Source organism: Erythrolamprus reginae, chromosome 2, assembly GCF_031021105.1.
Source record: "Erythrolamprus reginae isolate rEryReg1 chromosome 2, rEryReg1.hap1, whole genome shotgun sequence".
NCBI lineage: Eukaryota > Metazoa > Chordata > Lepidosauria > Squamata > Dipsadidae > Erythrolamprus > Erythrolamprus reginae.
Window position 1 is genome coordinate 238701100 of NC_091951.1, and position 12711 is coordinate 238713810.

At 39.9% G+C, this 12711-nt stretch overlaps 1 protein-coding gene across 1 annotated transcript in view; it reads left to right on the forward strand.

Moving 5' to 3' along the window:
* The window catches only part of PDE6B (phosphodiesterase 6B), a 47649-nt gene that overhangs the window by 20065 nt on the left and 14873 nt on the right, over window positions 1-12711 (forward strand). Inside the window, exons 10-15 of the mRNA XM_070736216.1 lie at window positions 69-212; window positions 553-618; window positions 2547-2693; window positions 2859-2966; window positions 5159-5268; window positions 9626-9713. Coding sequence (XP_070592317.1) covers window positions 69-212; window positions 553-618; window positions 2547-2693; window positions 2859-2966; window positions 5159-5268; window positions 9626-9713 — 663 coding nt within the window. The remainder of the gene's footprint in view (window positions 1-68; window positions 213-552; window positions 619-2546; window positions 2694-2858; window positions 2967-5158; window positions 5269-9625; window positions 9714-12711) is intronic.

Below are 12711 nucleotides of genomic sequence, written 5' to 3' on the forward strand. Positions count from 1 at the left end.
AAACGGTCAGGGCAAAAAGGAGATCAGCTCTGGTTTAATAATAAAATATTTTTGCTTTGTTTTTCAAGTCCTTAACCCAGTTTCTGGGCTGGTCCGTGCTCAATACTGATGCTTATGATAAGATGAATAAACTGGAGAACAGAAAGGATATCGCACAGGATATGGTGCTTTATCATGTACGATGTGATCAAGAGGAACTTCAAGAGCTTTTGGTATGACTTTTAAAGATTTGCCTCTATTCTAATCCTCTCTATTCCTTGTTTCTTGATTAATTCTGTTTCAACTATTAAGGGATTGAGAATTCTTTGGATCTTGATTGCTACAAAGTCTGCTACAAGATAAGACCAGTCACTAAGCATCAGTAGATAACAAGCATTGAACAAGATTGGGGTTGTTGGTTAGTTTTTTGCTTTTTTGGGTGGGGGTCATTAAATTGTCAGAAAAATATGTTGAGGATACTGGATAGTTGCAAATTTATCCATCTGCTGTTTTAGATTCCAAAATATACTTCTTGTATGATCATAACTTCAACATGCCTGTGTTTTTCCACAGCCAACAAGAGAGAGGTTTGGCAAAGAGGTGAACGAATGTAAAGAGGATGAACTGAGGGAACTTCTAGTGAGTGTCAATTGTTGTGAGTGCCTTATTATGACATCATGTCCCTCTTTTAAAGATTACAGATCTAAACTGGGAAATCTTTTATTTGGTTGCATAGTACAGTGGTACATCTACTTATGAACTTAATTTGTTCCGTGACCAGGTTCTTGAGTAGAAAGGTTTGTAAGAAGAAGCAATTTTTCCCATAGGAGTCAATGTAAAAGCAAATAATGTGTGCGATTGAGGAAACCACAGGGAGGGTGGAGGCCCTGTTTCTTCCCAGGAGATTCCTAGAGAGGCCCCATGGAGGCTTCTCCCTGCCTTTTCTGACCCTGTTTCCTCCAAGGAGATTCCTAGAGATGGCCCACGGAGGCTTCTCCCCACCTTTTTTGACCCTGTTTCCTCCCAGGAGATTCCTAGAGATGCCCCATGGAGACTTCTCCCCACCTTTTCCAACCCTATTTCCTCCCAGGAGATTCCTAGAGAGGGCCCACAGAGGGTTCTCCACACCTTTTCCGGGCCTGTTTCCCCCCAGGAGATTCCTAGAAAGGCCCCACAGAGGCTTTTCCCTGCCTTTTCCAGTTACAGTTTCAAAGGCTTGGGTTTGTAAGTAGAAAATGGTACTTGAGAAGAGGCAAAAAAATATTGAACACCCAGTTTTTATCTAGAAAAGTTCGTAAGTATAGGCATTGTTAGGTAGAAGTACCACTGTACATAGAAGAATATTATTTAGGCAGATAATGATGTGCTAAGATCATAGTCCTAACGGCAGGGCAAGAAGCAATAGGTGGAAACTAGTCAAAGGGAAATCCAACCTGAAGCTAAGGAGAAATTTCTTTATTTAGTAGAACAGCTCACTTCTTGGAGTGATGGGAGCTCTACACTGGAGGTTTCCAAGAAAAGATTGCCCCGAGAGAAACATTAGGTCAAGCGTGTGACCCCCCCCCTTTCTTATGAGTCGGACCCTGAACTATTTGGATCAGGTCCAATTGTTATTATTCGATTTATAATTTATTAAGCACAGGGCATATAAAGGCCAAAACCACATTTGATTGCTCCGATTCTTCATAGACATTTTTCTAGACTTTAATGAAAACTCACCTCACTATTTCACTTATATTTTTTTTTGAAATAATGAAAATTGTTTGAAAAAAGTATTAATTTTAGTAAAGAGTTTCGTCTAAGAGAATTCACTAGAACTTTCCAATTTCATTTATTGACATGTTTTGCATGAACCAAGAACCTCAGCTCATCTTAGGCAATATAGATTTAGCATTAATATGGTGCAATCCCTGAGCAGAAAAAAAAATTCCACATTTTTACAAAAGCAAACACATTACAGAGGAAAACACTAGCCTCGTTTGTTCATAGTGGTCATAGAATACAAATATTAGTCAAGGGTCATTGCAGGAATACACAATTTTATGCTAACATATGGGCACACTATAAATGTGGAATGGCAGGAAACAGGCAAGAATTTAAATTATTAAATAACAATTAGTATTTAAATACAACACAAATATAATCAAGAATCCAGATTAAAAAACCTGAGTAGCCTTCCTATCTGACCATAACATTGTGAGATTGTAGATGAACACAAGTTCTGATCAATTGCAAAAAAAGAGAGATGATGACAGGCAATAGATCTATAAATGGTTTGCTTAATTAACCAGAGCTTACCGCAGTTCCATTTTTGCAAATACTGTACAGTATTAGCAAATCAAAATCTTGGAAAAGTAAAATGAAATACTGACAAAACTGTTTTGCATGACAGAAATCTATCTAAACTAAGTTTAGTTTGGTGTATTCCAGTTATTGCACAGTTTGCTAACTCATGAAGTAGGATTAGATGCAAGCATAGTCACTATTGTTATGGCAGTTCAGAGAGCAAAGCTTGTTGCTTCCACTCTGGAATCTAAACTAGAAAGGCTATTCTTTTTTGTCCCCAGAAAGAAATGCTTCCAGATCCTAAAGAATGTGAAATTTACGCCTTTCACTTTTCTGATTTTGAACGGACTGAACTTGATCTTGTAAAATGTGGCCTTCAAATGTACTATGAGCTTGGAGTGGTGAAAAAATTCCAAATTCCACAGGAGGTAAATGATAACGTTTTTGCAGACTGTTCTTCAAATCTGGAGTAATAATAATTTTAAAAAAGAGTTTTGTCTGCTTGCATTGACACAGTTGTTAAGTGAATCACTGCAGTTGTTAAATTAGTAACATGGTTGTTTTGCACTGATTAACTCTTTTTATTTTCACAGGTCCTGGTGAGGTTTGTTTTTTCAGTCAGTAAAGGTTACCGAAAGATTACCTATCACAACTGGCGCCATGGCTTCAATGTTGCACAGACTATGTTCACCCTCCTCATGGTACATTTTTCCTAGGCTTTCTGTAGAAACGGTTTCAGTTTAGAGTAGGGATGTCAAACTCGATTTCATTGAGGGCCACATTAGGGTTGTGTTTGATCTTGGAGGGCTGGGGTGTGTGGCTGGATGTTGGCATGGCCAACTTAATGTCACTCGTATTGGTGGGACACCTGTGGTAGCCAAGTGCTAAGGCAAGACTTCTCTGAGACCCTCCTTCACTCTCACTATAATCTCCTTCTTTCCTTCCTTCCTTCCTTCCTTCTTCCTTCCTTCCTTCCTTCCTTTTCTTTTTCCTTCCCTCTTCGTTCTCCTTTCTTCTTCTCTCCTTATTTTACCTTCCTTCCTTCCTTCCTTCCTTCCTTCCTTTTCTTTTTCCTTACCTCTTCGTTCTCCTTTCTTCTTCTTTCCTTATTTTACCTTCCTTCTTTCCTTCCTTCTTCCTTTTCCTTTTCCTTCCCTCTTCATTCTTCTTTCTTCTTCTTTCCTTCTTTTACCTTCCTTCTTTCCTTCCTTCCTTCCTTCCTTCTTTCTTTTCTTTTTCCTTCCCTCTTCGTTCTCCTTTCTTCTTCTTTCCTTATTTTACCTTCCTTCTTTCCTTCCTTCCTTCTTCCTTTTCCTTTTCCTTCTCTCTTCGTTCTCCTGTCTTCTTCTTTCCTTATTTTACCTTCCTTCTTTCCTTCCTTCCTTCCTTCCTTCCTTCCTTCTTCCTTTTCTTTTTCCTTCCCTCTTCATTCTCCTTTCTTCTTCTTTCCTTATTTTACCTTCCTTCTTTCCTTCCTTCCTTCTTCCTTTTCTTTTTCCTTCCCTCTTCGTTCTCCTTTCTTCTTCTTTCCTTATTTTACCTTCCTTCTTTCCTTCCTTCTTCCTTTTCTTTTTCCTTCCCTCTTCGTTCTCCTTTCTTCTTCTTTCCTTATTTTACCTTCCTTCTTTCCTTCCTTCCTTCCTTCTTCCTTTTCTTTTTCCTTCCCTCTTCGTTCTCCTTTCTTCTTCTTTCCTTATTTTACCTTCCTTCTTTCCTTCCCTCCTTCCTTCTTCCTTTTCTTTTTCCTTCTCTCTTCGTTCTCCTTTCTTCTTCTTTCCTTATTTTACCTTCCTTCCTTCCTTTTCTTTTTCCTTCCCCTGTTTCTTTATTTTTTTCTCCCTTGCTCCCTTCCCATCCTATCCCTTCTTGGATGCTCAAATGCAAAAGGGGAAAAATTTCTCCTTCTGCTTTGTTTTTAGTTTGTTTTGATAGCCTCCTGCCAGTGAAAGCATAGTATGCCCCATTTTTGACAGCAACAGCCTCCTGCAGCCATCTGCCAGTGAAAACAGACCTCGATGTGGGGGCGCATGAGGCCCTCCTGAGCTGGGCTGCAGGATGCCATCATGGCCAAAAATGAGGTGCAGGGTTGTGTGCTATCCCCCAGTTGCATTTTCACTGGCATAGGTAGGCTGGTCCTTTGTTGTTTCCAGGCAAGCCCTGTGGGCCAGATCTAAGCATCCCATTGGCTGGATCTGGCTTGTGGGCCTTGAGGTTGACACCCCTGGTTTAGAGCCACTGTCATTTCCAGATACAAATCTTACTTCTACTGTTTACTAGATATAATTGCCCTTGCCCTTAAAACAGTTAGCTTCATAACTTTCACCCCAGCCCAAAATTCTTACTTTGTCTAAATATCTACCACAGTTTTTAGCTCAGATTTTCCAATCTCATTCTGTCTTAAGAGCCCAGAATCACATATTCCATCATTTATCAAGAAATTGGAGAATAAAAAAGGTGCTTTATACCTAAAATCACAGTCCATAATATTTAAAGCACTTTGGCAGAAATTATCTTTATTTGGATGCAGATTTAGGAATGTCAAGATGAGTTATTTAAGCATCCCCAAGGCTTCTAATTTTAAAAATATGATCAATTACATTCCCCCCCCCAAAAAAACCCTCCACAAAATAAAGATCAAAATATTAGGTTCCACTAATTCTAGAAAGGACTTTGTGGGTTACAAATGGATGGCTGCAAACATGCAAGCTCTTTTAAGATTTTTGAATGTGAGTTCTACTTTCATTTAATTTTAATGCAAAAAAATAGGATATCTTGCAATTTGAATAGAAATGGAAATTCAACCTGTATTTTTTTTAAAAAAAATCTTTAACAAAATAAAATTTGACAGATTTAAAAAAAGAAGTTTTTTTTTTAAAAAAGTTGCTTTGTATAGACAGGTAAATTGAAGCAGTACTACACAGATCTTGAAGCCTTTGCCATGGTCACTGCAGCTTTGTGTCATGATATTGACCACCGAGGAACCAACAATCTTTATCAGATGAAGTAAGTGCTCTTATTTTATTATCGACCAATTTATATTTGGATCTGTTGTTTCAGAATAGATTTCATATTGAATTCTTACAGGCTGCTCCACCAAATGTCAAATGATTCTTTGTGCACATAGGAAAAACCTGTTACCACTTACACATTGATGGAGAACCATGTGCTGCTTCTCAGTGACAGCTCAAGGATTTCCGTCAGTTGGTTTTAACTGATCCCAACAAACAGAACTTAAGAAATTGCAGTCTGAAATAAACAATAAATTCCTACCTTCCTTTGTGAAAATTAGTTAACCGTTTGATTTTCCAAGACTTTCAATTGGGCAGCAATAGCACCCAACTTTTCGGGAAGCATTTTAGCTCTTTACCTTCTACAAAAGCATCTCCAACCATTAGCAAATTCTCAAAGAGCAAAACTCTTTGTGTAATGGCAGAAGCATCCATTCACAGGGCTCCTCCCCGCCCCCTATTACAAGTGAAAGCAACACAATGGTAAAGCCAAGGTCCAGTCTCTTCTCTAGTGGACTCAGCTTTGTAATAAAGGAGTATTTGAAATTATTCTCATTTCACCTTTTTCTTGAGATCACCAGACAACTTACAGCACTGAGTTGTACTTCGGTGAATACAGTGGTACCTCGGTTTTCGAACGCTTCTCAGTTTGAACAAATAGGTATTCGACCAGGAAATTTAAGAAACTTTTGCCCTGAAATCCGAACAAACATTTGGAACTCGAACACTCGAGACGAGAGAGCTGAAGATAGAAGCCGGCAAGCTACAGAGAGAGAGAGAGAGAGAGAGAGAGAGAGAGAGAGAATGGGACAGAAGCAGGCAAGCTAGAGGGAGAGACAACTGAGGAGGGGAATTTATCTTAAATTGTTTCGGTTCTCAACCAAATCGGTTCTCAGCCACACTTCCAGAACGAATTGTGGTCAAGAACCGAGGTACCACTGTATTTTTATTTTCTGAGAGGCATTCTGGGAAACAAAGGTGGTATGGCGTGAATGGTGTTTCTTTAGCAAAATGATGGCTTTCAATATAAAACAAAGGTGAAAAGGGGCAGAGAAATTCTGATTCAGGTGTTCCAGACACCTTAAACCAGTGATGGTGAACCTTTGGGACGCATGCCACAGGTGGTGTCAAATACGAAGCAGAATAGGAGCCAGAATTCGCATAACTTGTTTATCAGCAAGCGATGGCAACAGAACAGTACAAATAAAGCAAAAGCAGAACCAGACAGTATATGGATGAACAAACACCTCAGAACTTTGACAGCTCTATTTAAACTAGCTGTCAGCCATAACTCTCTCTTTCAGCTGTGGCGAGGAGGGCGTTTGCCCAGGTTCACCTGGTGCACCAGTTGTGGCCCTATTTGGACAGGGAGTCATTGCTCACAGTCGCTCATGCCCTCATCACCTCGAGGTTCAACTATTGCAACGCTCTCTACATGAGGCTACCTTTGAAGAGTGTTTGGAAACTTCAGATCGTGCAGAATGCGGCCTGAGAGCTATTGTGGGGCTTCCTAGATCTGCCCACGTTTCGTCAACACTCCGTGGTCTGCACTGGCTGCCGATTAGTTTCTGGTCACAATTCAAAGTGTTGGTAATAACCTATAAAGCCCCACATGTCATCAGACCAGAATACCTTAGGAACCGTCTTCTGCTGCACGAATCCCAGCGACTGATAAGGTCCCACAGAGTGGGCCTTCTCCAGGTCCTGTCGACTAAACAATGTCGTCTGGTGGGCCCCAGGGGAAGAGCCTTCTCTGTGGTGGCCCTGGCCCACTGGAATCAATTCCTCCAGAGATCAGGACTGCCCCCACCCTCCTTGCCTTTTGTAAGCTATTGAAGACCTATCTATGTCGTCAGACATAGGGAAATTAAAATACCCCTGGGATTATATTGTTTATGTATGGAATGATTGTCTTGCATGGTTTTAATAATGGGCTTTTAGATGTCTTTTAATATATTGGATTTGTCACATTGTTGCTTTTGTTGTGAGGTGCTCCGAGTCTCTGGAGAGGGGTGGCATAAAAATCGAATAAACAAACAAACAAACAAACAAACAACAATAAAAAAATAAATAAAAAAATAAATGCCAATCCGGGCAAAGAAATATTCCCGCTTCCTTTGCCGACCAATGTGGGGCGGTCTCGCCGTTACCAGGAACATAACAGGTGGCATGCAGAACCATATCTGAGGGCAGGTGAACGTTGCCCTATGTAAGTTCCAGCGCACAGGTATGTGCTCGCCAGCTAATTTTTGGACTTCTTTTTGACCATTTTTTGCCATCTCCAGGGTTGAGGAAAGCCTCCTGAGGCCCCGGGACAGTGAAAAATGGTCCAATGGCCCAACCAGAAGTTCATTTCCACACTGCCAATTGGCCTGTTTGGCCATTTTTCACTCTCCCTAGGCTTTAGGAGGCTTTCCTGAACCCTGGGGAGAGTGAAAAACAGCCCAACAGGCCTACTGGAAGTCAGGAGGCTTCAGTAAGGCCTGTGCGCATGTGTGGGAGGGAGAACAGGGGGATTGTGCGCATGCAGGGAGGCAGCACGCATGCACAGGGGAAGGGCATTGCATTATGGGTGTGGGCACACTTGCACATGCTCTCTCACACACACACTCTTTTGACACCCAAGCAAAAAAAAAAAGGTTGCCATCACTGCCTTAAATCCCTGACACCTTGTCAACACCTACCAGATTGGGATGCAAAAATTCAGAGAATCACTAGATGGCATTAAAGGGTTTCTAAATCTTTTTGTGGTCTTCTGATTTTGCAGCCAAAATCTGATAGCTTTTTCTGATGGCTTACACCCTCCATAAATATATTTTAAAACTTCAAAAAACTACCATTTTTAAAGGCAGAGGGCTTCCTCACACGAACATATCGTTCCTTGCATAAAGAATTTTACAGAAAAAGAATAATACTGTAGATGTTCATCTGTGAAGGATATGCTTCTAAAGTATATTCATATTTAAATGTCTGTGCTGTTTTTGCTGCTTAGAAATGTTACAGCTGATATTCTTATTGTTTCCGTTCTGTATTGTTTGCACTGTCAAGATTGGAGCCTACTTGATGCAGTATTCCAAATGGCAGAGAGAAAAGAATTATATAACTTTAGCAATGTAAAACTACCTGTCATGATGAATATGCAAATTGTAATGTAACCTGATTGGCTGACACAAGTACATAATGCATCTTTGCATAGGTGTGGCTTGTGGCATGTGGCTTGGCTTGAAGGTATCGTGGCTTAGAGTGGCTTGTAAATTAGGTGGCTTATGATGGATGAAGAATTGTAGCTAAATATTGTAACTGAGAATAGTAGGTAGAGAATAGTGAGTACTTTGTATATTAGCTACTAGAGAGCTACAGTGTAAATAGTTAGTATGGGTTTGCTACTAAAGAAGTAAATATTTTCCTAAGAAACTCTGCTGTAAATGTCTTCAATTATCTTCAAGATAAAGGTTCCTGATATCCTGGTATGAGGCAGGCTTGTTAGCTGCTGTGGCTATCTGGGTGGGCTAGCTTCAGCAAAACGCTACCCCGACATGCATTTTATCGATAGCTTTGCAAACTGTCTTGGATGCAGTGAAGCATAATAAAATGTATCATAAAGTGGTACCTCTACTTAAGAACACCTCTACTTAAGAACTTTTCTAGAAAAGAACCGGGTGTTCAAGATTTTTTTGCCTCTTCTTAAGAACCATTTTCTATTTAAGAACCCGAGCCCAGAAAAATTTCCCAGGAAATTTGAGAGGTGCATGAAGGCCCAGACAGTTTCCTGCCATTCCCCCTTTAATCCCAGCCATCTCGGGCTTTTCTGGGCTGCCAGAGGAGCCTTTCGGTGGTGCTTAAGGAGGCTTTGGCAGTCCAGAGCGAACGAAGCATTTTCCTTTCTCTGGGCTCTTGGGAGAGGGAATAAACCCTCTTCCAGTGCCCAGAGAAAAGAAACGTTTCCTTCACTCTGAGCAGTGACTGTCCTCCTTGTCTTCTTCCTCCTCCTCCTCTTTCCCCTCCCACCCAAATTCTGAGCTTTTATTCTTTCCTAATGGGTTTGCACGCATTACATTTGCTTTTACATTGATTCCTGTGGGAAAAATTGCTTCCACTTGCAAACTTTTCTGCTTAAGAACCTGGTCATGGAACCAATTAACTTCTTAAGTAGAGGTACCACTGTACTGATAATGGCACAACTCAAGGAAATCATCATTTTAATAAGAGCTTTCATCTGCCAAAGATTAGAGCAATGTCTTGTACTTCCAGTCGCAAAGCAATCATTTACAAGCTTGAGGAGAGAAATAAAGAAATATTTGGCATTCTCATAATGATTCCATTCTTTAATCTTCCCTAATATTTGTTAACAGATCTCAAAATCCCTTGGCAAAACTCCATGGCTCATCCATTCTAGAGAGACACCACTTGGAATTTGGCAAATTTCTGCTCTCAGAAGAGGTGGGTGAACAATACTTTGAATGGCAGAAGTAATTGGGTGGCTCCATGTTTTGCTTTTATGAAACTGTGATTGGTAATAAACACAATTCAAATTTTGAATGGAATTAATAATAGGTTTAAAACTTTGCACCAATTACAAAGCACCCATCAATCTGTTTTTCCTTCTGAGATACAGGATTTAAAGAAGTCAATTCAGCTCCCAAATAGCATAGCCTGCATTGAGACTGTATTTAACTCCCAGGTTAACATCCTGTCAATAGGAAATAAAGTTGGCTTGTTAACAATTCATCAACTAATAGGCTCAATTAATCATTTTATCAGATGTTTCTAGGCACACACATGCTTAATATTAATTGATTGTTTAAGCCAGTTAATTTGGGAATTTATGCTAGAGCACTCTCAAAATTTAGATTGTCAGTATTGAAATTAAAAATGAGGGCATTTTTATACAAGGACCACTTAGGATGCAGCATTTCAAGCTGAGAAAAGCAAAGAAAATTACCTTCAGCTAGGAAATGGGAGTGGAAACAGATGTCAAACTGTCCGTCCTGAGGAATGACAGGCATCAGCACACTTCAAAATCAAATCTGCAAAATATTTAGAGGACCACCAAAAATGTACCTACCCATTTAAGAAATAGTTCATCTGAATAAAACACCAGTAGAAACTCCTGCTGCATGAATCCCAGCGTCCAGTTAGGTCCCACAGAGTGGGCCTCCTCCAGTCAACTAAACAATGTCGTTTGGCAGGACCCAGGGGAAGAGCCTTCTCTGTGGCGGCCTCGGCCCTCTGGAACCAACTCCTCCCAGATATTAGAATTGCGCCCACCCTCCTTGCCTTTCGTAAGCTTCTTAAAACCCACCTCTGCTGTCAGGCATGGAGGAACTGAGCTATTCTTACCCCCTAGGGCTTTACAATTTATGCATGGTATGTTTGTATGTATGTTTGGTTTTATAACAAGGGTTTTTTAGTTATTTTCATATTGGATTGTTGCATGCTCTTTTTATTATTGTTGTTAGCCGCCCCAAGTCTGCGGAGAGGGACGGCATACAAATCCAATAAACAAACAAACAAACAAACAAATAAATAAATAGTTACAGAACAATGGATCAATTGATGAAAAAATAGAAATTGGGAAAGTTGTGTGGGAAAGTTGAGCATCATAACATGATCCACATTGTTCTTTCTTATGTTGTTGTTCTTTCCAAATGATGAAGGTTAAGTTTAGTACCTTCATCATTTGGATGCAAGACCAGTAAAATCAGTTCAGCACTAACCTGATCATTTTCCATGGGCTTTCTGGAAACTTTTCCATTGGCTTCTGGAAACCCATCAGCAAAAGCCCATGATGGTGTATGTTTTTTATATATTGGGGTTTCTTGTTTTTTAGACTTTTTAAATGTATTATTGTTATTTTAGATTCTAGCTATTAGATTTGTCATTATATATTGTTTTTATCATTGCTGTAAGCCGCCCCGAGTCTACAGAGAGGGGCGGCATACAAATCTAATAAATAATAATAATAATAATAATAATAATAATAATAATAATAATAATAAATAAATAAATAAATAAATAAATAAATAAATAAATAATGTGATTAAAAGGTAAAGGTTCCCCTCACACATATGTGATAGTCATCCTCAACTCTAGGGAGGCAATGCTCATCTACGTTTCAAATCCGAAGAGCTAGCACTGTCCAAAGACGTCTCTGTGGTCATGTGGTCACATGACTAAACGCTGAAGGCACACAGAACACTGTTACCTTTCCACCAAAGTGGTCCCTATTTTTCTGCTTGCATCTTTACATGCTTTCAAACTGCTAGGTTGGCAGAAGCTGGGACAAGTAATGGGAGCTCACTCCGTTATGTGGCTGTAGGGATTTCAACCGCTGAACTGCCGACCTTTCTTAGCCACTGAGCCACCACGTCTCCTATAGTGTGTTTATATTTATCTATATATTTTGTGTGTGTCCCTCTGTGTGTGTGTATGTATAAGAAATAGATTTTTAGGCATTGAACCTATGAAAAAGAATTAGTACATCTTCTCAGTAACTATTCAATATATAAATTGTGTAACTGTAGTGGGAGGAGTGGCAGAGCCTGGGGATGAAGTCAAATGAAGGAATCCTCAATCAGAGTATTGTATTGGCAGCTCTGTGTTAGCAAAAACTTCAGAAGAGAAGGATTTAGGGGTAGTGATTTCTGACAGTCTCAAAATGGGTGAGCAGTGTGGTCGGGCAGTAGGAAAAGCAAGTAGGATGCTTGGCTGCATAGCTAGAGGTATAACAAGCAGGAAGAGGGAGATTATGATCCCGCTGTACATTTGGAATACTGTGTTCAGTTCTGGAGACCTCACCTACAAAAAGACATTGACAAAATTGAACGGATCCAAAGACGGGCTACAAGAATGGTGGAAGGTCTTAAGCATAAAACTTATCAGGAAAGACTTAATGAACTCAATCTGTATAGTCTGGAGGACAGAAGGAAAAGGGGGGACATGATCGAAACATTTAAATATATTAAAGGGTTTAAGTAAGGTTCAGAAGGGAAGTGTTTTTAATAAGAAAGTGAACACAAGAATAAGGGGACACAATCTGAAGTTAGTTGGGGGAAAGATCAAAAGCAACGTGAGAAAATATTATTTTACTAAAAGAGTAGTAGATCCTTGGAACAAACTTCCAGCAGACGTGGTTGGTAAATCCACAGTAACTGAATTTAAACATGCCTGGGATAAACATATATCCATCTTAAGATAAAATACAGGAAATAGTATAAGGGCAGACTAGATGGACCATGAGGTCTTTTTCTGCCGTCAGTCTTCTATGCTTCTATGTTTCTTCTAAATGAGGAATCAGCCTAGTGTTGCTACTAGCCACAAATGATTTAAGCCCAATGCCCCTTGGATTCTGTTAACTCTTATCTAGTGCCAAAACAGTGCTCTCAGTTGACTAGATTCCTGTTGCATAGGCATGAGCAATCTTTTGCACTTGACAACT